Source organism: Phyllostomus discolor, chromosome 11, assembly GCF_004126475.2.
Source record: "Phyllostomus discolor isolate MPI-MPIP mPhyDis1 chromosome 11, mPhyDis1.pri.v3, whole genome shotgun sequence".
NCBI classification, from domain to species: Eukaryota; Metazoa; Chordata; class Mammalia; order Chiroptera; family Phyllostomidae; genus Phyllostomus; species Phyllostomus discolor.
In genome coordinates this window covers 53,556,385-53,582,214 of record NC_040913.2, presented here as the reverse complement: position 1 = coordinate 53,582,214, position 25,830 = coordinate 53,556,385, and the positions used below count along the sequence as shown (strand labels likewise).

Here is a 25,830-nt window from a genome sequence, read left to right as displayed (position 1 = left end):
GGCTAGAATGCTTTTTTGATTCTAAGTTTACACTTTCCCATATGACAAAAAGGTAGAGTTCACCTATCCATGCCTCTGGTACTCCAGCATGAACTCGAGTTTTCAAATAAACAAACTATTATTGTAAAATGTTTTAGGTATCCACAAAAAATTAAAATATGAAGAGCTTAAAGAGTTTAGCTTCCTATAAATATTTGATAATCACACCAACCTATTCTATGAGAAGATGGGATAAGAATATTAAATTTTACCTCAATACTAGCAAAATCTTTGAGAGATTACCACTTACTATTATATTACCTTATATTTACACATTACTTTTAACTTTAACTTCCATTATCTCATAAATCCTTCTCATAGTGGGTGTTCTGAGTGAGAGTTTTCTTGAAACCCAATGAGTTTGTGAAAAAAGGCTTTATAATATAGACCATCTGCTCATATTTGCATGTCACGCCAGGAGAAATTCTAACAAAGGGGGTTCTAGCAGGCCTTCAGTGCCAGGAAGCCCCCAGATCAAGCTGTGAGATCCAATGAGAAGGAAAGCAGCCGCGGTGGACTTGCATAGGCCAGGAATCTGGTTCAGGATGATGAGATACAGTGAAAAGGAACAAGCAGCATTTGTCTGGGAAGGCCAGCTAGGCCTGGAATCAGGCAACCAGAACTAGAACTAGCAAGTGTTCCAGGCCATATGCAGTTGAAAGCATAGGCCAAAGAGCCAGGCCACAGCTCTGGGCTAGAGCTACGAGCTCCTCATAAGCCAACAGTAGAAGCTATTATTTCATAAATCTCACTGAGAATGTAAAACGAAAGGAAATTTTTTTCTTATTGGCCACTAATCAACATGGATATCAATTACATGCTTACTCCAATTTTTCAGATTTAGTCCTTTCAGAAAGGGAATCATGAGATAATGCTCATCGGACAAATAAGGAATTTAATTTGCTGGGTAGAAAACACGTGAACCATTTTTTATTATAGACAGTAAACTTCACTGTCCTCTTGTCTTGTTTAGTATTAGCATGAAACCACAGCAAGCAAAGATGAGAAACCATGACCTGGCAATGACACCAGGTGTTTGTTGATCTCTTGCTCCAGCCAACTGTGGCTGAACAAAAGCCCACAGAGCAAACTGCACTGCCAGGGTCCTTGTGGACCATGGTTCCAACATTCAAGAAACCTATCATCTAATGGCATTAGGACAAAAACAATGGGCTGCTTTCCTGGGGGCAAAGTACTGCCTTTGCAAGACAGAGACCAAAAGAATAAACGTCCTCTTATACCTGGAACCTTTTTCTTTTTAATCTTCACCCAAGGACATGTTTATTGACGAGAGAGAGAAAGGGAGAACATATTGATGTAAGAGAGGAATATATACCTCCTGTGTGTACCCTGACTAGTGGTCAGACCTGCAACCTAGGTATGTGCCCTGAATGGGAGTCATGCCCGTAACCTTTTTGTGTATGAGACAATGTTCCAATCAACTGACCACCCAGCCAGGGCACACCTGGACCCTTTTATACAGACTTCATTTGCACTCAAGTCCTGAGGGAACAAGACCCACTGAGGCCTCATTTGTTTATTCAACACATATGTACTGAACATCTGTCATGTGCCAAACTGTATTCTAAACACTGGGATGCAGCACAAACAAAACAAAGAAAATCTTTACTCTTATGGACCTTACATTTTCCTAGTTACTCTTCTTCACTGGAAATCTTAAAGAAAGAATATTCCAAAGTTAAGGAACTTTGGAAATTACTTATTTTATTACCCAAAGAATATGTATGAAAATTAGTAATGCCTGAAGTTATTTCTGCCATTTGCAATTAATCATGAAATGACTCCTATAATGGCAGACAGACTCATGACTTCAGCATTTATTGAAAGAGTCTTGCTTCTCTTGTTCTTTGTCAAGTTCAAAAATGACTCAGATGAACTCCCTATAGCTCTGTTATCTCTTTTAATATCATTTTGAAGTATCCAGTTAAAACATTGGATATCCTTCTGATTCTTGGGAAGCTGAGTTGAATAGGGAGAGAATTAATTAGACTGATCGCAGACTATTTGTATTTAACAAATTGTCTTAGAAAGCTGCTCTAAGCATTCCTTTTTTGGAAAATCATTCATCAGGAGACTTAGGTTCACCACATAAAGCAGAAAACTACAAATAACAGTGGCTTAAATACAAAAGAAGTTTATTTCTCTCTCATGTTAAAAGAGCTCCAACCATCTTAAGTGCATTCCAAGCAGTAGGGAAAAGAAAATAAGGAAGGACTTAAGTCCCACCAATGCATAAGTTTACAACTTACTGGCCAAGATGCCAGGATTTAGTGCGATGGCTATAACTAGATGCAAAGAAAACTGGGAAATAAGATGAAGGATCTGTTCCTCAGAAAAAACACAATGAGAAATAATTAGAGTCTCTAACACATAGATAAAGCCTTAATTGGTGCTTAAATGTAAATACTTTTAAATACGCCTTTAACAAGGAGACCATTCCCCTTTAAAATTATATCCACTTTCATAAGCTGATTCAGTAAACTAAAACTTAAGGGGCAAACAGGTTTATGTTAAAACTTGTTTCTTATATTAGACTAAAAGTAAAAATAATAGACTAAAAAGAAAAATAATAATAAAAATAATAAAATTAGACTAAAAATAATGAATATGAAGATCTAAAACAACTTATGCATTTATAGATATAGATTCAGTGGTGAAAAACCCAGTGCTTTCTAAGACAAAGAACAAGACAAGGAAAGAGTAAACATAAACGATTTCCTGATGACATGATCATGTATGTAGAAAACCCTAAGGAGTTCATAAAAAAGCTATATGAAATAATAAAATTTAGCAAGTTGCAGGATATAATAGTAATATACAGATATCAACTGCATTGCCATATGCTAGCAACAAACAATTAGAACAAAAATTATAAAAACCACTCCGCTTAAAATAGCATCAACAGACCCACACACACTCTGGAATATATTTAATGAAAAATTGCAAAAGGGAATTAAGCTGCATCTCTCAAATTTAAAACAATTTGTGGGCGTATTTTAAAATCATCACAGTGGTAATCTTTCCCAGCTGATCTATAATTTCAATGCAACAGCAAACAAAATCTTTATTTTTTAATCCTCACTTGAGGATTTATTCATTGATTTTTTTAGAAAGAAAGAAGGGAGGGAAAGGGTAGGTGGAAAGGAGGGGAGAAAGGGAGGTTTTGGGAGGGGAGAGAGAGAAAGCGAGTATGGATATGAGTGAAACATTGATAGGCTGCCTCCCATATGCACACTGACCAGGCATCAAACCTGCCTTCTTTTGGTGTATAGGATGATGCTCCAAGCATCGAGTCATACCAGCCAGGGCAGCAAGTACAATCTCAACAGTTTTTTTTTCCTTTCTTGAAGAAATTACAAGCTGACTTAAAAATGCATGTGAAAAGTCAATCTTCCAGTTTTGAAAAAGAGGGATACCTGATTTCAAGAATTACCATAAAGCAAAAGTACTCAGGACAGTATGATATTGGTATAAGGATTGACATATAAGTCACTGGATAGAAAAGAGAGTCAAGAAATAGATCCGCAATGGTCAACTGATTTTCAACAAAGGTGCCAAGGTAATACAAAGGAGAAAAGGGTCTTTTCAACAAATGGTGATAAAACAATTGGTTATCAGTATGGAAAAAGAATAAATCTCAACCCTTACCTCAAAAGAAGTACACTCAACTTGAATCTTAGACCTCAGTGTAATAGCAAAAATTATTAAATTCTAGAAGAAAATACAGGATAAAATCTCTACGACGTTGGATTTGTAAAGATTTCTTAAATAAGATATCCAACAAAGGGCTTATGTCCAGAATATAGAGTACTTTTAACTCAATTAGAAGACAAATGAAATTCAATGAACAAGTGGGCAGAAGATTTGAACCAGTATCTCATAAAAGGAGATGTACAAATGGTCTGTAGGCACATGAAAACACACTCAAGGTACTTCCAGCCAAGATGGAGGTGTAGGTAGACATACTGTGCCTCCTCACACAACCAAAATAAGGACAACAAAAATTTAGAAACAAAATAACAACCAGAAGTGACAGAAAATTGAACTGTATGGAAGTCCAACAACCAAGGAGTTAAAATAGACATATTCATCCAGACAGGTAGGAGGGGTGGAGTTGGGCCGCCAAGCAGAGAGATGTCGCAGTAAAAAAAAAGCGGTGGCACTGGGCACGCAAGGCAGTAGCTGACAAACCCAGGCACAGAGTAGCAATGGGCAGACCCAGCGAGGTGGCAGGCATGGTGTGAAAGGCAGCTGGCTGACCGGAGGGCACAACATTCGCACATGCAAATAAAACAGGTGAAACTGGGGAGCGAGACAGACCACGCAACCCAGGGTCCCAGAGCAGGGAAATAAAGCCTTAAAACACCAATTGAAAACACCTGTGGGGGTTGAGGTGCCATGAGAGACTCCCAGCCTCACAGGACAGTTCATAAGAGAGACCCACAGGGTCCTAGAATGTACACAAACCCACCCACATGGGAATCAGCACCAGAAAGGCCTGGTTTGCTTGGAGGAAGCAGTGGAAGGGACTGAAATCTGACAGAGAGCAGAGCAAGCACCACTGTTCCCTCTCAGACCCCACCTCCACATACAGCATCACAACGCAGCAACTGGGTTGCCCCTACCTGGGGCTCTGCCCCTCATACACAATAGGTGCAACAAGACAAAAAAAAAAATGGCCCAAATGGAAGAACAGATCAAAGCTCCAGAGCAGATACAACTAAGTGATAAAGAGATAGCCAACCTATCAAATGCACAGTTCAAAACACTGGTGATCAGGATGCTCACAGAATTGGTTGAATTTGGTTGCAAATTAGTAGGAAAAATGAAGGCTACACTAAGTGAAATACAGGGAAATGCACAGGGAACCAACAATGATGGGAAGAAAATTGGGACTCAATTCAATGGAGTGGATCAGAAGGAAGAAAGAAACAACCAAACAGAAAAGAATGAAGAAATAAAAATTTAAAAAAATGAGGAGAGGCTTAGGAACCTTCAGGACATCTTTAAATGTTCCAACATCCAAATTATAGGGCTATCAGAAGGGGAAGAAGAAGAGCAACAAGTGGAAAACTTATTTGAACAAATAAATAAAAGAGAACTTCCTCCATCTGGGGAAGGAAATAGACTTCCAGGAAGTCCAGGAAGCTCAGAGTGCCCCAACGAAGTTGGACCTGAGGAGGAACACACCAAGGCACATTATAATTACATTAGCCAAAATTAAGATGAAGGAGAGAATCCTAGAAGCAGCAAGAGATAAGGAGACAGTAACCTACAAAGGAGTTCCCATCAGACTGTCAGCTGATTTCTCAAAAGAGAACTTGCAGGCAAGAAGGGGCTGGAAAGAAGTATTCCAACTCATGAAAGGCAAGGACCTTTATCCCAGATTGTGCTATCCAGCAAAGCTTTCATTTAGAATGGAAGGGCAGATAAAGTGCTTTTCAGATAAGGTCAAGTAAACGGAGTTTATCATTACCAAGCCCTGATTATATGAAATATTAAAGGAACTTATCTAAAAAAAAGAAGATAAAAAACATGTATAGTAAAATGACAGCAAGCTCAAAATTATTAACAACCACACCTAAAACAAAAACAAACTAAGCAATCAACTAGAACAGGAACAGAACCACAGAAATGGAAATCACATGGAGGGCTAGCAACAGGGGAGTGGGAGGACGAGAGAGGGGGAAAAGGTACAGAGACTAAGTAGCATAGATGGTAGGTAGAAAATAGATGGGGGGAGGCAAGAATAGTATGGCAAACATAGAAGCTAAAGAACTTATGACCCATGGACATGAACTAAAGGGGGAGAATGTGGGTGGGACAGGGTGTGCAGGGTAGAGGGGAATGAAGGGGGGGAAATGGGATAATTGTAATAGCACAATCAATAAAATATATTAAAAAACACTCAATATCACTAGTCACTAAAGAAATGCGAATTAGTATCACAAGATACCATTACATACCAACTTAAGTTAAAACAACTGACCAATGCCAAATATTGGCAAGAATGCAGAGCAATTGGAACTCTCATGCATTGATGGTGGAAATGAAAAATGGTACAACTACTTTGTAAAATAATATGGTAGTTATCTTATAATGCTAAACATATCTTTAACATAAAATCCACGAATTCTACTCCTTAGAATTTACCCAAGAGAAGTTAAAGCACATATCCACATAAACATGTGTGCATAGATGTCATAGCAGACTTACTCATAATAATTTAAACCTAGAAGTAACCCAAATGTTCATTAACTGGTGAATGGATAAACAAATTGTGGTACAACCCTACTATAGATTAATACTTATAATAGCAAGGAATGAAGTATTATTAAAATGTATATTGATCTCAAAAACATCATGTTAAATGAAAGAAGTAAAACACAAAAGACTTCATACTATATGATTACAATTATATGAAATTCTAGAAAAGGCAAAATTATAATGACATGAAGATTGGGGTTATATAAAAATAGTTGAGTGAGAGGACAAAGAGCAAAAGTAATGAACAAAATGGGGAGAGGGGACAGTTTTCTATTTTGATTGTGGTGGTACCACTGTATATACAATATACATATATATATATACAATTGTATATAGCAAAATTCATCAAACTGTACACTTAAAATTGGTGAACCTTATTGTATGTAATAAGACTTTCATAAACAGAAAAAATATTTTTTCATAAAAAGTAAATGTGAAGATCTAGAAAGATCTGGACCTTTCCAAATACATAAATCTTTAAAATGTTATAAAAGAGGTAAGATTTTAGTACTAAAAACAATCTTTGTGATAGCTTGAAGACATTCCCAGCCAACATGAACTAACATGAAAGGACTTAAAAATTTCTTTTAAAAATTTATTTGAGAGAGAGAGAGACAGACAGACAGACAGACAGACAATGATTTGTTGTTCCACTTAGTTATGCATTCATTGTTTGATTCTTGTATGTGCCTTGACCGGAGATTGAATCTGCAACCTTAGCACATAGGGACTACACGCTAGCCACTTAGCTACCCAGCCATGGCTATGACAAGATGTTCTGATAAGCTGTGCTGTTGTTTATAAATAATGAATATATTTAAAATAAACATGCACTGATTTCACCACAGTCCTTTCCTAGAAATTATTATCAAGATAGAAGAGAAATAACACAATCAGTCCCAAAGAGGAAAAAAATATTGGACACTTTCACTTTTAAAATATCAGTTTAAAGAGATAATCAAAATTGTTTCAAGACTTTCCATCTCATGATAGGAAAAGAATGTGAAGACCCTGTGGGAGAATGCTCTGTGCTGCAGTTGATAAGATAATCTACCAGTAATTGTCTAAAACTAAAAAGTATGGCTGTTTTCTTGACAACCTCTTCCTTATCTTTATTTCTTTTTCCTGTGACTAGCAGTACTATTGAACCAGATAAATATATTTTAAATTATCCTTTAAACTTTCTAAAAGCCATTCTGTACTTTTTCTTATACATGACAATGCCAGAAACACAGATAACATGTGTATTGAGGGTGAAGTTTGAGCTGCATCTTTAACCTATCAGATGGAGGACCAGTTAAATATCTTGATGTTCTTAGAAGAGAAAGTATAGCTATGGGTTGGATTTTGCATATCAGGAAGAAAGTAGAGGCTGCCAATGGGACAAAGTTTTCTTGGATACTGGTTGGCCCACAAAATTCATAGTGAAAGCTACAGAAAGTTGTTGTTCATATGTGTCTTTTCAGCACCTCTGCATGCTTTCAAAACTTCTTCATATACAGGATCTCCCTCCAGAATTGTGTCTCCATTGATGACAACCAGGCCTCATGTTACTGGTAGTCAAGGGAAGATCTAAGAATAGCTTTGTACATAAGTGTCTTGTGGTTGAAAAAGACATGGATGAGAGCATTGAAAAGTGCAGTGCACCACCCTGACCATGACGAGAACACCTGGCCTTTGGTCCCACCTCTATCACTAATCAGTTGTGGCACCTGAACTTCAGTGTCCTCATCTTTTTTTTTTAATATATGTATATATTTTAGTCTCACCCCAGGACATGCTTATTGCTTTTAGAAGGCAGGGAAGGGAGGAAGAGAGTGAGGAGAGAAACACTGATGTGAGAGACTGATTGTTTGTCTCTTGCATGTGCTCTGACTGGGGACCAAACCAACAACCCAGGCATGCCTCCTGACCAGGAATTGACCCTGTGACCCTTCAGATTCACAAGACGAAATCCAACCAGTTGAGCCACACCAGCCAGGGCCTCAGCCTCCTCATCTTTAAAATGGGAAGTCTAGGTTCTCCACCACTGTAGAGATCATGTGAAGAACCTAGTAAGGCAGTACATGTTGAAAGCATCCTGACAATCACAAAGTATCACAGTGTTTTATAGCACAAAAATTATTTTGATAATACTAAATTTTGAAATGCAACAATTATTTATAGGATGTAGGTAAAATGCCAGACATTGTGCCAAGAACTAGGATCATAAAGAATAATGTATAATCCCTAAACTGGAAAATAGAACTGACTCAGAAAATACTTCAGTCAGGACTTGAATGAATGTAATTTTTCTAGAAAAAGAAGGGATCTAATAGTGAAAAAAGGAATACAGTTGACAGAAACTGTGATTATACAAAGCTGACTCTAAGAGCATAGACACTAAAGCTAGAGAATCTGCATTTGAATCCTGTCTCATCTAATTTTAATTTTATATCCTTGGCAAATTACTTAGGTTCTCTGTACCACAGTTCCTTCATCTATCTAGAAAATGGAGATAACAGTCCTTACATCATCAGGCTTTTATGAGGACTAATTAAGATAGTATTTGTAAAGTGTTTAGAAAATAGCTATATTAGTCCCTTTTTTCCAGGTTATACTGTTTGTTATATTGCTAACAAATTATCCCAAATTTCAGTAGCTTATAACAAAGATTCATTTCTTGTTTATCTTACACGTTGACCACAGCCCTGTTCCATGTGCCCTCTTCACTCAGAGATCTGGGCTTCTGTCTGGCACAGGCTTTTTTCATGGCAAAAGTGAAAAAACAATGGTGGAACCAAGCAATTGCTCTTAAAACTTCTGCTTGTAAAACATTCATTTCTATTCATATTTTAATGGCTAATTGAAGTCATAAAGTAAAGTCTGATGTTAATGGCATGTACAATATAAGACCTGTAGGGAGGGACCCAGTAGAGAGGGCCATCAAATATTTTGAACAAACAAAAAATATTTGAACAAATAATATAATCTACCACAAGTTTCTGGTATGTAGTTAAGTGCCATGTGTTTGTTAAAGAAAGTGATTGCACAATGGCACAGAATCCTGATATAGGATGCTATGTTCAAAAACAGTAAAAAGTTCAGTGTCACTAAATGATATGGTACATGGGGGTGAGAGAAGTACATGAGGAAGCCAAATTTTGAAGAACTTTGAAAGGAAGCTAGGTTTTTGCCTATAGATAAAAGATAAGTTGCAGTAATAAAAGTGTTTATAATTCTATTTTATAAGCACTTTTGTGTCAGTTTTTTTATTTGTTTGCTTCTAAAAGACAGAAAGGAAGAGAAAGAGTGAAAGAAACATTGACTGGGGGGGATTGAACACACAACCCAGATATGTTCCCTGACTGGTAATAGAATCTGCTACATTTTGGTGTACAGGATGATGCTCCAACCGAGTCACCTGGCTAGAGCTTCTGTGCCAATTACAGCAAGACAGTGGCATAACTTCATTTATTGCACGTTTAACATTTAAAAACCAATGTCTAGCCCTGGCCAGTATGGCTCAGTTGGTTGGAGCATTGTCCCATAACCGAAAAATCCTGGGTTCAATTCCTGGTCAGGGTACATACCTAAGTTGTGGGTTCCATCCCTAATCAGGGCACAAACAAACCCTGGTCTAGGCACATATGAGAGACACCAATCAATGTTTTTCTCTTACATTGATGTTTCTCTCCCTTTCTCTCTCCCTTCCTCTCTCTCAAAAAGCAATGAAAAAATGTCCTCCGATGAGGATTAAATCAGTCAATCCATCAAAGTCCATGAGTCACTCCCTTCTTGTGTAATCCCTGTCTAATACAACATTCCATGTCAGCCCTGGACTGAGTTGGCAATTAGCTCAATAAGGCATAGGACAGAAAGTTTCTCTTGGCAGGTCCAGGCTACCTGAGGTCAGAATAGGGGGAAAAAGGTATAGAAAAGAAGGGAAGGAAAAGGGGGATAGACAGAAGGTATAAATAAATCAATATGAGGGAGGGGCAATAATGGACTAATAAGCATTCAAATTCAGTGTTGGCATTATAAATACTATTTTAATTATAAGAAGGTGAAAGCAATCTCTAAATATGAATGTCTTCTAATGTTGTCTTGAACTTGATACTTGATCCTTTCAAAAGCCCAATCAACTTCACAACTCTAAAAAGCCTTCACTTCCTTCTGTAGCTTCTGTCCTCATTTTTAATGACTTCTAGAAAGTAATCTCAATCTCTAAAATTCAATTGAAAATCTTGGGCATCAGATGCATTATGTGAATTGCTATACTGTACCCTTCTCTGGTCAATCTGGAGAAGAAACTTAAGAGAAGAAAGAATAAGTAATAGAGGAAAAGAATGTGAGGAGAAGAGAAAGACATGAAAAGCAGAGGAAGGCACAGAGGGCCTAATATCCCATCATCATTCACTCAGAGCTCCAAAAGTTATTCCAAAGTAGTTTAGGTTTCCACAGTACCTTATGCTAGTCTATAAACTTTTCCCTTAATGTTGTACCATAACTTGTAAACTCAATTAACACAAGGTTCTGTTTGATGCTTTTTCTTTAACAGATACCACAGGACAATGTTTTAATTTTTGTCTCTAAAACTATTGTGGAGGGAGGAAGAGAGAGACATATCACAGCTGACAAATGAGCCATCCTGACTGCCTCAAGATTGCTCTTTTTTCTCTTCCCCTTTTCTATGACTTACAAACCCTAGTAAGATTTCTATAATCTTGCACCATCAGGAGGTTTTTTCTTTGTAAAGCTTTAAAGATCTCCATTTCCTACTAAAACAAACAAACAAACCCCCCAAAAACAAACTCTGACCACGTTCAAAATCCTAAATAATCTGATATTTCTAATCTTATTTGGTAGGACAGAATTTTTTTTCACAATAAGGTTGCTTGATCACAAGAAAGTAAGTCTGAAATACTGTTTAAAACACGTAGCAAACACAGGAAATGGGCAGAATGTAAAGGGATATGTTGAAGGGGAGAAACCTGGAGTCTGAGAAATAAAGGCCTGTCTGTTAATTTGCTCCCAAATAGTGTGAAAGAAGACCAAATGATGAGAAATATGTGAACTGTAAAAACAGAAAAGCTGGCAAAAGCAGGGTCTGTTTTAATCATGCTAGAATCAGCTCAGGCTTCAGCTTTTGAGAATTAGGGTACATCCCAGTGGTAATGACTCACTACTATGATTCATAAAACGGTAGAAAATGAAGAAGTACAGAGATATGGATGTTCCAAAGTCTCACTGAAGAACCACAAAAAGAACTCACATAAAGTTCAATAAGTAAGAAATATTTTCTGAAAGGAAAAAAAGTACTAATGTTTAACAAGATTAGTGACATTGAAATACATAAGGAGTATCTCAATTTTTAAAGTTCTCTCACCAAAGAAATTAAGAGGAACAGTTAAACATCACGGTGTGAACATGACGGAAGTAGATGTATACACTAACATTTTTTTAATTTGTTAGTTAAACTGAGATATTTCACTTGGCTATTATAGCCAAGCTTTCCAATGACAATTTTGCAACCTTTCATGAAAACAGTAGTTTTTATTTTTACTTTATTATTTTATTTTTGATTTGAGAGGTCGGGGGGAGGAAGACAGAGAGAGAAAGAGAAACATTGATTTGTTGTTCCACTTATTTACATGCTCATTGGTTGATTCTTGTATGTGCCTGGACCAGGAATTGAACCCCTAAGCTTGGTGTATGGAGATGATGCTCTAACCAAATGAGCTACATCCAGCCAGGGCAAAACAGTAGTATTCTAAATGCTACATGTTGGTTTTTAAAACCAGAATTGCCAAGGGAGAAATGCAACATAAAAACATGTTATCAGTGATATATATGAATAATCTCAAAGTAATCTTTAAGCAAAACTGAATGCCCCTTACCCTTTCCAGAAAAGAAAGGCCACAGGTGGAATCTCTGATGGATCACAAAACAGAATTGACAAGTGACAGCTGTTCTAGGCAAACTAACTTATATTGCTCCTACTAAGCCAAACACTATTTTCCTTTTAATCCAGGAAAAACAGTTTAGTCCTCATTCCTTTCTATGATACCACTGAAAACAGAGTGTGGGATCCAACCTAATAAAATACTTCACTGATGTGATTTATCAACCTCTTCCTCTTCTAATTAGTGTGATATTTTAAAGTTATATATTCAAAAACATTTATAATCATGCAAGAATGAGTGACACAAAGAGAGAGAAAAACTAGTCTAACCCAAATAATTGGGTTAGCTTAACTGGCTAAAATAAGCTAAATTCAAAATAAGCTAAATTCAAAGTTGGCAGCTTTCCAGAAAACATGAGTAAAGTTTTTGGTTTCTATGACAACAGATAACATGACTTAAGTTTTACACAAATGACCCCCCTTTTTTAACAAAAAGCTCTTTCTCTTAAAAAATACATAATACCAGATTAAAATAAAATTACTTCCTTAACACATACAGTATGTTAGGAGAACTAATGGTTTTAATATTAAAAAGTGAAATTTCATCAACATGTTTTCTAACATTCCTCTAAAATACACTGAATACCATCTGTGCATTTCTTTTTGGTAGTAAGAATTTTATTTTCTTTTTAGCATTTTATTTAGCATAAAAACCAAAAAAAGGGAAGTCATTTGATATATGTGAGGGGAGAAGAAGTCACATTGAGCAAGAGACATCTGGGACTAGCTGTGGCTTTTTGAATCTCAGACTTTCATCCTATAATCAGTAATGTATAAACCAAATATTCACAATTAACTTTAATATCCTCTTTTATAATTATCCTTATCTAAATTATAGCATATATTAAATATTTCATTATAAAAATGTGGTTTTCCAGAAAAATCAAAAATAAAATATTAAGTTCAAAACAAGCACCAATATTTATGGTATATCATGAAGGAAAATTAGGTATGATTTTCACTGATATAAACCATTTTAGGTAAACACAGTATCATCTAATTATGGTGGAACAATAACAAAAAAGGCTGATAGAAGATTTATCCTTGGCTAAATTAATTACTGTAAAAGTGAAAATTCAATTGGCTCAGAAGTATTTACTAATAGTGGAATTATTTAAGTGTTAAACTTACGTGGGAATTAGATTTCAAATACTGTATAATTCTATTTACTCATTAAAAAATATTTTATTTATTTATTTTTAGAGAGAGGGGAAGGGAAGGAGAAAGAGAGGGAGAAAAAGAAACATCAATGTGTGGTTGCCCTTCGGGTACCCACTACTGGGGACCAAGTCTGCAAACCAGCAACCCTTTGGTTCAAATGCCTGTGCTCAATCTGTTGAGCCACACCAGCCAGAACCCTATTTATTCTTCTGAAAGAAGAGAATTTTATGTTAAACATTTGTTAAACTTCTGATTCTTTAAAAAAATTTAAAACAAACCCCTTACTATCTGTTAAGCATGTGTACTGAAAAAGGCTGTAACCACAACATGCATATTTTAGATTTTAAAAAGATTACAAAGAGATAAAAAATGCAACTGCCAATTCTAGAGTACTGAATGTCACAAAATGATACTATTTGAGGTAATCGCAAGCTCTTAATTCAAAACCAGGAGTCTGAGAACAGAATAAAGGAAGAAAATGAGTTGTCCTAAAACAATGAGTCACATAATGAGTTATTAAGAAGCATTTGCATAATGAGAAAAAAATCAATCAATAGTAAATTAACACAATGAAATAGCTTACTGTAAGGTACTTTGCAAATTCTTCAATGTTTTAGGAAAATATCCAAAAAAGGATGAGCTCTTCACTAAGAAAAACAAAATGGATTATTAATGAAAAATTCTCAAGCTGCTGTAAAGATGAAAGCAATGAACTATTTTTCGCAGGCTCGTTACATAGCTGTCAATCAAGCTGGAAGTTTAGAGACCTTAGTTCCCATAGGCAAAGGAAGTGAGGCAGGGATGGTGGAGGGGCGTGAGGTTTTAAGAGGACAATTGCTGGATAGCTGACTGGGAGCAGAGGTGAAGGCCTCTGCGAAGTAAAAGAGACAGAGAATCGTCCCCTCCCGACTTCTCACAGTCCCAGAGTCCAGTGGAAGTGTTTGGACATTCTTATGTTGATACTGTTCTTTTTTAAATCAACAAGTGAACCATACAGATTGTCAACATGGGATGAAGATGTACAACATCCACCACGAGTGGAAACCTGACGAACCCCACCAACCAGGCCCAAAAATAAGCCTGGAGGAGAGAATTTTAAAAAAGCACGTAAAACAGTGTGTGATGGTATGAGCTGGAGTTCTGAAGATGAAGGATCCCAAGCAGATTATCTGGGACATGGAAAAACTGGGTGAGGTAGGTTTAACCCACTGCAACAGCTACAGTTAAATGAGAAGGTGCTGAAAGACAAATGTGAAAAGCTGAGTGAAACCTTTGAATGTGTTCTCTCACTCTATGAAAAAGAGAATCCAGATATTTACAAAGAACTGAGAAAGCTAGAAGTAGCATATGAATAGAAGAGGGCTCAACTTGGCCAATATTTTGGTGCTGTCAAGAATGTTTGGCATGTGGAAGTGGATAGTACTCCTTTGCCAGATATGCCACATGCTCCTTCCAACATCTTGATCCAGGACATTCCAATTTCTTCTTGGACGAGCTGTTTCACGATTGTCTCCTGGCAGAAAACCTCCAGGTCTACTCCAGGTCCACCCCTAGTCTACTTTCTCCTCAAGTCTTGCAAATGTACGGCCATAAAGTGGGTTTTGCCTTAGATCTGCCCTCTCATCAGCAAGATGAAAACATGTTACATAGTCCTGAACTGGCTCAATGAGGGCATGATAATGATGTTTCCAGCACCAGTGAAGATGATGGCTATTTGAGGCATGGATCAAGATAAGCATGGTAACAGTACTGATGACAGTGACACTGACAGCTCAGATGGAGAAAGAAAAAGGGATGAATTTGTGCACCATGATGATACTGAAATAAACAACAATGAAGAAAAAAAAACCAAAAACCCAGGTCTGAGAGTACGATTTGCAGATATGCCTGGGAAATCAAGGAAGAAAAAGAACATTAAGGAGGTGACTCCTCTTTGAGCAGTGATACTCTGATTGGCAGGTCAGGAAATCCCTGAGGAGGGTGGGGAAGTAGAGGAATTTTTAGAGGATGACAACAAAGGTGATTCTGATGATTCTGAAGCAGAAAAGCAATCATAAAAATAGCATCAAGAGGAATGAATCTCTTTCTGATGGCACATCTGCTTTTTCACAGCAACAAGCTCCCCTGCCATCTGTTTCCCCTTCTCAGATACAAACTTCCTATGCCAAGACCACCTCCTCTTGGGCTACCTCCTGTTCCACCTTTACAGCCACCTGGGCCACCTCCAGGAGTTCCTCTGTCCCTGAGGCTACCTGGAATGCCAGGAGTCTGAGGGCCTTTACCTCAACTTTTACCTCCAGGATCACCACCAGGCCGACTCCTTGGCCTTCCACCAGGTCCACCTCCAGGTTTGCCTCCTGGCCCTCCTCCTTGGGGGCCCCCACCAGGGGTACCTCCCCCTGCACCTCCAGGTATCCTTCCACCTCATCCTGGCAAGATGAGTCCACCTTTGGTGACTCCACTCTGACCTGCCCAACCTGGAAACCTCGGGTGCCTTGCTAAACCCAGGAGTTTTAGGTGCTCCACCCAACTTGATTCAGTCACCCAAGGCAGATGATATGAGTGCAGCCACCACTGAGAAGGATGCCACAGCAACCATCAGTGCCAAGTCACAAATCACTAATCCCAAGGCAGAGATTACTTGATTTGTGCCCAGTGCCGTGAGGGTCCAGGGGAAAAAAAGGGCTACTGCTGCTCCCCAAAGAAAGTCAGAGGATGATTCTGCTATGCCTCTTGCCAGAGCAGACTCCAAGTATGGTTCATTTGTTCCCATGTCGGCACAAACTAAGGATGAGTGTATGAAGACTTTACGAAGGAGATGGAAGGGGTCCTGTGACAACTTTGATGCCCAAACATGCTTCTGTTCACATCATTGGTTCATGCACAAAGAAGATCTTAGGAAGCTTAGGCAAAAGAGCTACTTTCACTGTCAGAGTATTTTTTAACTTCAGCTGAAGGAATATCTTAAAGTTTAGCCTTGTTCAGAATTTGCTGCATATAAGAGAATTATTGGTTACTGAAACAGTTCTACTGACATCCATTCCCTTTCATGCCACCATTTTCATACTGTTTCTTTTCCTCTCCAATTCTTTGGATACTTGTGATCAGGAAAATCGTTACTTATATGTTCTGGTTCTCTTGTGTGCTGTGGGCACTGAAGTAGATATTTTGGGGTAAGGGGAACAGTTTATTTTATCCCATCTTGCCTTCTGTTTATTTTAATATTTTTTGTAAATATTTTGTAATATTGTAGTAAAATGGATCACAATGTGATTTCCTAACAGAAAGCAAGATATGTGGGAAGAAAATGTACAATCTTTGATTAAAATTATTTCTCACTAACTAAACTTTGAGTGTTCATGAAATAAATAAATAAATGGTCTACTGCAAGAAAAAATAAGTTGGTAGGTCATATGGGGATGACATTAGACTAGAGAGAGCCTGGCAGTTGTGTCCCATAGATTCAGTCCGACCCTAGGCTGTCTCTAAGTCACCACAAGTCTTAGGAATACCAGGTGGCTCAGATGGTTTAAAGACCTCACAGTGGAGTTTAGCATCATTGTCCTGAAGTAAATCAGGTGTCTGGGTATCTGAGAAAGTACTTAGGGAGGGGGAAACCAAGTGACTTCAATCCCCAGAATTTTGGCTGTAAGCTGTGGGGAATGAAAGATTAAGTTGTATATGAAAAAAATACACAGAAGAAATAATATAGAGAGCATAAAGGAAGGAGAAGAAAAGTGAGAAGGCTTAAAGTAATAACACAGTAGCTCAGAATATCATTTACCAGGAAACAAGTTATAGTGATAGCTTACTTAAAATTAAATTGTCTACAGTAGAATGCACAGTTATTTCCAAAGGTGTCTTTGATGTTTACATATTACTATAAATCTATTCTGTAATTTTCTTAGTCTTTCCTACAAAAGAAATTAAAACGACTCCATTTTTCGGACTACAAGATGCACTGGACCATAAAACGCATCTAGGTTTTAGAGGAGGAAAATAGGGGAAAAAAATTTGAAGCAAAAAATGTGGTAAAATATTTAATAACCTATGACCCTGCTACACCGCTGCCCCCACCCCACAGCAAGCCAGGTAAGCTACATTCAGACTATAAGATGCACCCCCGTTTCCCCCCAATTTGGGGGGAGTACATCTTAGAGTCCAAAAAATAAGGTATATTCCATATATATGTTATAAACTTATGTTTATATAAATTTGAGAGTTCAAATTTAAGTCATGAATGAAAAACAAAGTTCAATTTCATGTTCTAGATGTCTTTTTAAATACCTCATAATTAGAGTTTAAGACAAATACTAAAATTTTAAGAAATGATATAGAACAGCATGGGGATGGGTGAGATAAAGACATTCCAGTACAAAGGATGAGTACACCATCCAAATCCTCAGCTCATTCATGTGTACCTTCTCTGACCACACACCCTGATGAGTCCTTTGTCAGTTCCAATCCATCTGACTTTCCACTTGGCCTTATTATTTTCCCTTGCATGACAATGTCTCCTTACATAACAAGCAGAATATCTCTCATTATTGTTAGTAAACCCAACTTCTTCATTTTCTTTTTCTGTCATTTTTTCCTATTATGAGTTAAACTACTAATGCAATTTAAAAATAATACCGACAAGAAACTCAGTTAAAATGTTCATCAACATTTCCTTAAAAACTAAGACAAATGGGCCTCTAAATTATTCATGTAACTAGCCCTTTTTTATCACTAAGGAATTAGCATTGAGACAGGACCTAACATGGGTTTAAAAAATGCTGGAGACAACTGAATATGACCCATAATCTAAATATGACATTTTTCCTAAAGTTTCTTCAGAAAAGAAATAGAGAGAAGAGAGAATCACACTTACAAATCCACTTATGGCTACAATCCAGATGTAGGAACCAGAGGTGAAAAGCTATAAAAGAAAAGAAAGGCAACTAAAAATGAAATTCAACTGCCAGTCACAGCTTATTAATTTTTATATAACTATAATCATAACAGTTTATGGTAAGGATTACTAATATATCATAATATAAATAAATAGATATTAATAAATATCAATTCTATTATTTAAAAGACAATAATGTATTAATTTCACTTTTTTTTAAACCAAGAGTTCCACCTTTCATAGCCTAAAATGGATTGGTTGAACCTGGCTCACTACCATGCAAAAAAAATAAGTAAAATTCACATATACTTTTATTTACAAATGTACATTAAACAAAGTAAAATACCACAAATAAAGGAATTATTAGAATTAACAACATAAAAAATAAGTAGTCACCATCCAAACCTAGTTGTTAGGTAATAACATGTAATATTAGTTTACACAATTCTCTCATTTTTATTCCTCATCACTGGTACTCTAAATTTAGATGGGAAGACCTCTCTGCAAGCATATTAGGTCCATGTTCAATGCCACTCTGTTTAACTGTTGATATTCTCATTCCAGTTCCTCTATGGAAAAGTAAACTAAGTAATGATATCAAAGTTAAATGGCAAAAGTAATTAGAACTAAGTCTTATGAAATCTCTCCATTTGCTTTCCAAATCATTTACATCTAAGTATTGTACTCAAGGGTTTTTAAAAAGTTGTAAGACATCTATCTCAAAGTGTTCCTGCACGAAAGTAAAGATATGTAGCCTAGCGTTTGTTCACATTTAGATCTTTAGATCAGAAATTTAAGTACTTCTGTTCATACAGAGAGAAGCAAGATACCCAGGTTCATTGCTGACATTGTGCTAAACCTTGAAGTTCTATACATTTATCAAGGATACACAGAAAAAAACATATACACAGCAAGAAGACATACACAAAGGTAAGAGATGACAAAGCACAGGTAAAACGTGGCCGACCAGCTTTGCTCTAGTGCTAGCTTAAGTAAAAATGAATGTTTGTTGCAACTTTAAATTTAATCCCTTGATCTAAAATTCAATTATTTGATCTAGTATGCATGGATCCCTCTTCAGTGTAAATGACTGACAATAACAAGGATAAGAATGAACTTATTTAAAAGAAAATATTTCCCTGTAGTTTTCTTCTAAAAATATAAAGAACAATAAAATAGCTAATCCTTTCATAGCGCATATCGCGTGCCAAGCTGTGATCTTAACGCTTTTCATATATTAAACTTACTGGATCTTCCTAATCACCCAATGTGGTAAGTTCTAGTATTACCTCTATTTTACCTATGAGAAAATGGGGATGTTAAGTAATTTCCTCAAGGTCAAAGAGCTGGTGGGTAGTGGAGCTATGAGTGTATACCCAAGTGGTCTGGCTTCACAGCCTTGTGTCATAACTGCTCCATGCAACTATGTCTCATACATAAGAAAGATAAGCATATCAGTTGTATTGGTAAAAAATTATTTCCTTTGAACTCTTAAGTCCCTCATCTTATTGTATGTTTGGTCCCAATTGTGTCTGCTTATGTTTTGACAGTGTGTATGCTTTTTCTCATTGCTGGGCTTCTTGACAACAGGTATCATAATTCCATTTTATCCTCCACAGTTCCTAGCATATGGCATTTCATGACTGGCTCTCAAGCATTTTTGTTTTTCTGATAATGATTAAAGTCATTCATTCATTCATTCATTCATCAAATGTCTGTGGCTTCAAGAAGCTGCTGTGTGGAAGACAGTAAGGAACAGAAACATGTGCAAAGATTTAAAGGGGAGGGAAGAGGGGAGGGAGGGAGAGAGAGGAAATAAAAACTTTGAGAATAAGGGGTTGATACTCACTTCAAGATGGGGAGGGTTGGGAGTTGATACTGGAAAGGCAAAAAGAACCCTGGATACCATTCATGCCAAGGACTTTAGAGTTTACCAAAAAGCCAATTAAGGCATCTCCACCTGTACTTTCTGATACCAACTTCTACCTCACCAAAAAACAAAACAAAAATATTCACATAATCTCAGAACATCTATGGTGATAGCTATAGAGACATAGATTGTTGATTAATAAGAATCAATGGGCTTAGTTTTTATTATCTGTCCACATTACTCTAATATTATCTCTAATGTTTCAAATGACCTGGGGAGATGAGGGCTCAGAAAAGGTAAATAATTATCAGAGCAAGTAATTAAACCAAGTCCACTTGATTCCAAAGACTTTACACAATGCTCCACTGAATTCCTAGTCCATAATTAATAAAACAATGTTTTTCACTCTCAAAGATAGTATATAACATTAGAGTTGGATAGAACTATAGAGTCAACATGAGCCTCAGAAGACTTCTATAATGTAACCCAAGTCACAAGGTAGTGAATGAGTGCCACATTAGAACTAGAACTTTGGTTTCCCACCCCAGGTCCATGATTCTCTTCTACTACTCTCTGTCTTCTTTTGTAACATCTTAAAAAGAAAAAAAAACATGTCCACAGCAAATCCTAGTAATAACAGTAATCTATAGAAATGTGCCATTAGGTTATAAGAATATTAGGAAGGATAGGGACACTGTAATGCTATGCTATGTAGGTTGAGAGATGAAGAATAAATATAGTTCATGAGAAATGGTTGTAAAAGTAAAAAAAAAAATCCACCCCAGATGAGCCATTGATAACACATGACAGCAGACTAGAGAAGTTAGAGGAAATGCTAAAGGTTAAAAGGGGAGGGAGGAGGGCATTTTACAGAGACACTAGTATCTGGTTTGATATGTGTGGGATAAGGAATGTTATGAGCATTAACAGTGGATCAAAAGGCCAAGCTACACATGGTACTACAAAAAATAGCAGAATAAAAGTTTTACATCAAAAGCTATGAGAATGAAAGGCAAGTGACAAGTATTATAGATAAAAAACTAAAAATCATATGTATCATCTACCAGTGGGCCTGGAACCCAAAAGAGTGATCAATATTTACTGAATACTAGTGAAAATAACCTTTTTCAATTTAAGTCAAATAATAAGCACCCCAATGGTCTTCACATGAAACCATTTAGCAGATGGTAATATTGTTATCATGTCTATGCAAGACAAAAATTATAAAGTTGATAACACTTCTAGCAAAATCCAAAGCTCGGGTTGGTAAAGTAGATCTAATTTAGTCTTCAGAGCTTTATTTGTGACACCATATTCAACAAATTAATTTTGACAGTGATTTTCCACTTTCTACCTTTGACTCTTCTCATATGTTTCCACTTCATACTATGATTTTTTTAAAAAAAGTACTTATACGCAATTGTACAATGAAATTAAAATATTTTCCACTGATACATATTACAGTGAAAACTCTTATCAGATTCTAAAGTCTATGAAAGTATTCTAGTACCTTTTATACTTTGATGTTCTCATTCTATAACACTTCCTTTGAACATTTGATATAGATCATGAAGCCAAACTTATGGGGAAAAAACATTGTTTTCAAGGAGATCAAATGAGAAAAAGACCAAAAAAAAAAAAAAAAAGATCTAGTTAAAGAAATGTGAACATAAAAATGCATACTATACCTGTAGTCCCAATATATAAATCAATGTCTTGTTTGAGATGGACAACGGGCCCAGAATATGTGCCACTTGGACTCTCGGTATGGAGCAGTAAAATGGTACAAACAGAGCAAACACAGGTGCCAGGCTATGCAAACAAATAAAGAAAAATCACTATAATATAATACTTGATTTAAAAATACCAATGGCAAAGGTGTATTTGATATAACACTGCTTATAATTTTACTTCAGTCTGAAAAGTAGGGTCTTAGATACACAATTTGCTTTCTGTATTCGCGTCGCATCTCAGATAATCTGTACTTATTTAATTCTTGTCTACTATTCCAAAACTATTGCAAAGAAATGGTTTAGCATCTACTAATTAATTTTCAGGCATTGTGAGAAAATTTAAATTTGTTGCTATGATTCTTCCAATGAATAACTTAAAATGTAATAAAAGAGACTAGACAAACCAAAAGCAACAAACATATACATCGTGGTCAAGTCCAAAAGCCTCATCTCAGACTTTGTCCATGTATCACCACAGCACATGAAACCACATACCATTCTTGCCCTCCATTCCACAAATTTCTCCCTCATTTTGCCTTAATCCCTGCTTCTTGCTGGTCTCCCTGTGATTTCTCCTACCACTCTTCTACTCTCTCCAGGGTTCCATTATAGTCTTTTCTTCTTGCTCCAGTCTCTCCTTGTATAATCACAAGCCTTCTTTGGCTTCAATTAAGACAATGAAGTCAGTCCCAAACTGTCTGCCTGTCCCCTTACCTGGGTTATGAAACTCAATTTGATAGCCTCAACTGGACATATTCAAAAGTCATAAGCCATAAGACAAAGTCTTCTCTCTAATCCATCTCAACATTGTTAGCAGTATTCTCTCCTCAAAACACAAATCTAATCATGTCACAACACTGTTTAAAACTTTTCCTTCCACAGCTCCCAGTATCCAAAGAAGAAATTTAAATATTAGCAAAGCCCTAAAATTTTTCTTATTAGTGAAGTTTCCCACAAATGTAGTCCTCCACATTCCCTGCCCTCTCACCCCACTGCCCCCAAAGATTCTCCATAGGCACATTAGGCCCTTTTAACTATTCACTGATACAAGTTATTCTTCAACCTAAATGTTCTTTCCACTATCCTGTTAAGGAAACTTATGGTATATGACAGAACTCAACTCTTTTCAGTAATTTCTCCAATCCTCCTGGTGGCTGGTAGCTCTCTCCTTTGTCCTGAAAAGCTACCTGAGTTTCACTGTTTCAATGAATCACTCAGGGACTCTGTGAGAGGCAGTAGGCCAGGTACAGGAGCTCCATCTATACCTATGAGTAAAAAATAGTTGCTAACCCCAAGGAATTAGCTCCAGGATCAAAAACTCACATTCTTACAAGGGCCAGCCAGACAACATGAGTGAGTAGAATGGTTTGGACTTAAAATTGCACCCATTCTCCATTAAACCCTTGGAGTAATAACTCAGTCTATTTTTATTTTTCCATTTTGGGGGGGGTGTGGGGGAGTGGCATCAATACAAAGAACTATTTCTTTACCATAAGAAAATATAAGAAATATTCTTCACTTCCACAAAGAAATGTTCTCACTACCCTTTTTGTGGAAACACAGGACCCCCTCGGTCTCTTGTGTGTTTTCCCATAGTTGACAGAGATTGTGTTATTTAAAAAAAATATCCACTGTGCTTTCAATTCTAATATTAAAAATAAAACAAAAGCAAATGTACACTGTAAATGTGATCAACAGCAGGAGGATCACCAGGACATCTACAACAAGTAGTAAATGCTAGAATAAAGAAAACCCCAACTAGTAAACACCCAAGTGCCAGACACTGAGTCAGGTCTGAAGATACAAAGATGCATAAGATACAGCCTCTTACAGTCTTATAAGAAAGATGACAGGGACAGGACAGCAGAGGTCTGTAGACAGCACAGTGAATCAGTCATGGATGCCTCACTCCTATGGTCCTTCTTTTAGACTGAACACATCCCATGGCAGGGAAGGAAATGTATCTCCTTGGTCCTCCCAGCATCTGGCACAGTGCTTGACATGGCATATGAACTCATTAAATTAGGGGCAATAAAATAAACCTTATTCTTGAACACTTTAACTGTATAGGATTTTTAAAAACCTACCATTAGATTATTAATTCTGTGAGAACAAGCCATGTTCTACTTAGTGTTGAATCCCCCAGTGCTTAATATAGATCCGAACACATAATAGACTCTCATTATTGTTAGATTAAAAAAAATTAGCAAAGCAATTTTAATGAGCAGAGACTTATTTAGTCATTCTTTACACTACACAAGAGACTAGTTGTTTCTCCCCCCCAATTCAAATCATCTAACCCCCAACACGGGTGACTAAGCAGTTATGTATTCTTTTCATTAAAAAGTACAAGTTAGCCCTGGCTGGTGTAGCTCAGTGGATTGAGCGCAGGCTGTGAACCAAAGGGTCACTGGTTCTATTCCCAGTCAGGGCACATGCCTTGGTTGTGGGTCAGGTCCCCAGTGGGGGCTACATGAGAGTCAACCACACATTTATGTTTCTTTCTCTGTCTTTCTCCCTCCCTTACCATCTCTATAAAAATAAGTAAATAAAATCTTTTTAAAAAGAAAGAATTTAAAAAAAGTACAAGTTAGCCACTCTTGGGCCTAAAATCCTCCAATGATTTCCCACCCTCCAGTAAAAGCCAAAATCATTACAACGATATACAAGGCCGGTGTCCCCACCTCATACTTGTTCTTCTACTACTCAGTCTCCTCGCCCCTGACTCTGGCTGATCCAGTCACACTGGACCAATGTGTGTCTCTCTCAAGCAGTGCTAGGTACGAGAGGGGACCCCAAAAATCCCAGAATTTATTTATAAAATATTGTGTATATATTCTTACATGTTTAAACTTCAGTCACCTTCAAAGTACAATACACCTATAGATGTTTTTTACACTGCTCAAAACAGTTTTTGAACTGGTTGATTCTGATGCCTTTTAGTGCTTCTGCTATTTTTGTTTCATCTCTTCCACATCAGCAAAACATTTCCCTTTAAGGATTTTTTTTTCCATCAAGAGAAACAAACAAACAAAAAAGTCTCTCAGGGCGAGATTGGGTGAATAGAGATGGTGGGGCATGGGGGTCATGCCATTTTTAATCAAAAACTGCTGAACACTCAGTGCAGTATGGGCAGGTGTACTCATAATGTACCCATCATTAAATAGGCACATATGTTGAAAGAGTTTTCAAAAACTCACTGAAGCCAAATGCAGCCTCTCACAACAATGCCAACCGGTAAACTGATACCAATGGGTTCCGAGAACACTCACCTAGCAGGGGAAGCATATATACTACAAGGACCCACCCTCCGGAAGATCACCCTAGTTTTTTGTGTCTCCCCCCATATATGGTGCCCAGGGTGTGTGTATCTGCTCGTCCCCCACTCCTGACCATCTTCACACAGACATTGCATCACTTACTCCCTTCCACTATTTAGGTCTTTTCTGAAACAGCATCTTCTCAGAAAAACCCTTCCAGACTGCAGTGCCTACCACACCTCACAGCCCCATCTCCACTCAGCATGCTCTATTTCCCTTCCTCCATAGCACCTATAACTGGCTACTATGCTACATGACTTGTTTATTGTCTGTCTCGCTGACTAGAATGGGTGGGATTTTTGTCAGTTTTGTTTGCTACTTTATCCTCACTATCTAGAACTGTGGCTGGCACAGAGTACTTGCTCAATAAACATTTGCTGAATAAATTTCTCTTTAAAATCATTACACCATACACAATTTGCCTTTTACTTTAAAAAGCTTTCCTTGTTTTATTATTTTTAATAGGATTAAAATACATGGTTTCATATATATATATATATATATATATATATATATATATATACACTCAGAACATGGCCTGTAGGTCTCTTGGTAATAGCAACTTCATTTTGGTTGCACTT

General features: G+C 37.0%; 1 protein-coding gene and 1 pseudogene across 2 annotated transcripts in view; one reads left to right on the top strand and one right to left on the bottom strand.

Annotated features, from left to right (window-relative positions):
- UBAC2 (UBA domain containing 2) overlaps nt 1-25,830 on the bottom strand; it is a 253,828-nt gene that overhangs the window by 78,793 nt on the left and 149,205 nt on the right. For both annotated transcript variants that reach the window (XM_028526383.2, XM_028526382.2), the window contains exons 5-6: nt 21,885-22,008; nt 18,306-18,353 (exon numbers count right to left, since the gene is read on the bottom strand). In XM_028526383.2, coding sequence (XP_028382184.1) covers nt 18,306-18,353; nt 21,885-22,008 — 172 coding nt within the window. The remainder of the gene's footprint in view (nt 1-18,305; nt 18,354-21,884; nt 22,009-25,830) is intronic.
- Nucleotides 14,286-16,330, top strand: LOC114508486 (annotated as a pseudogene).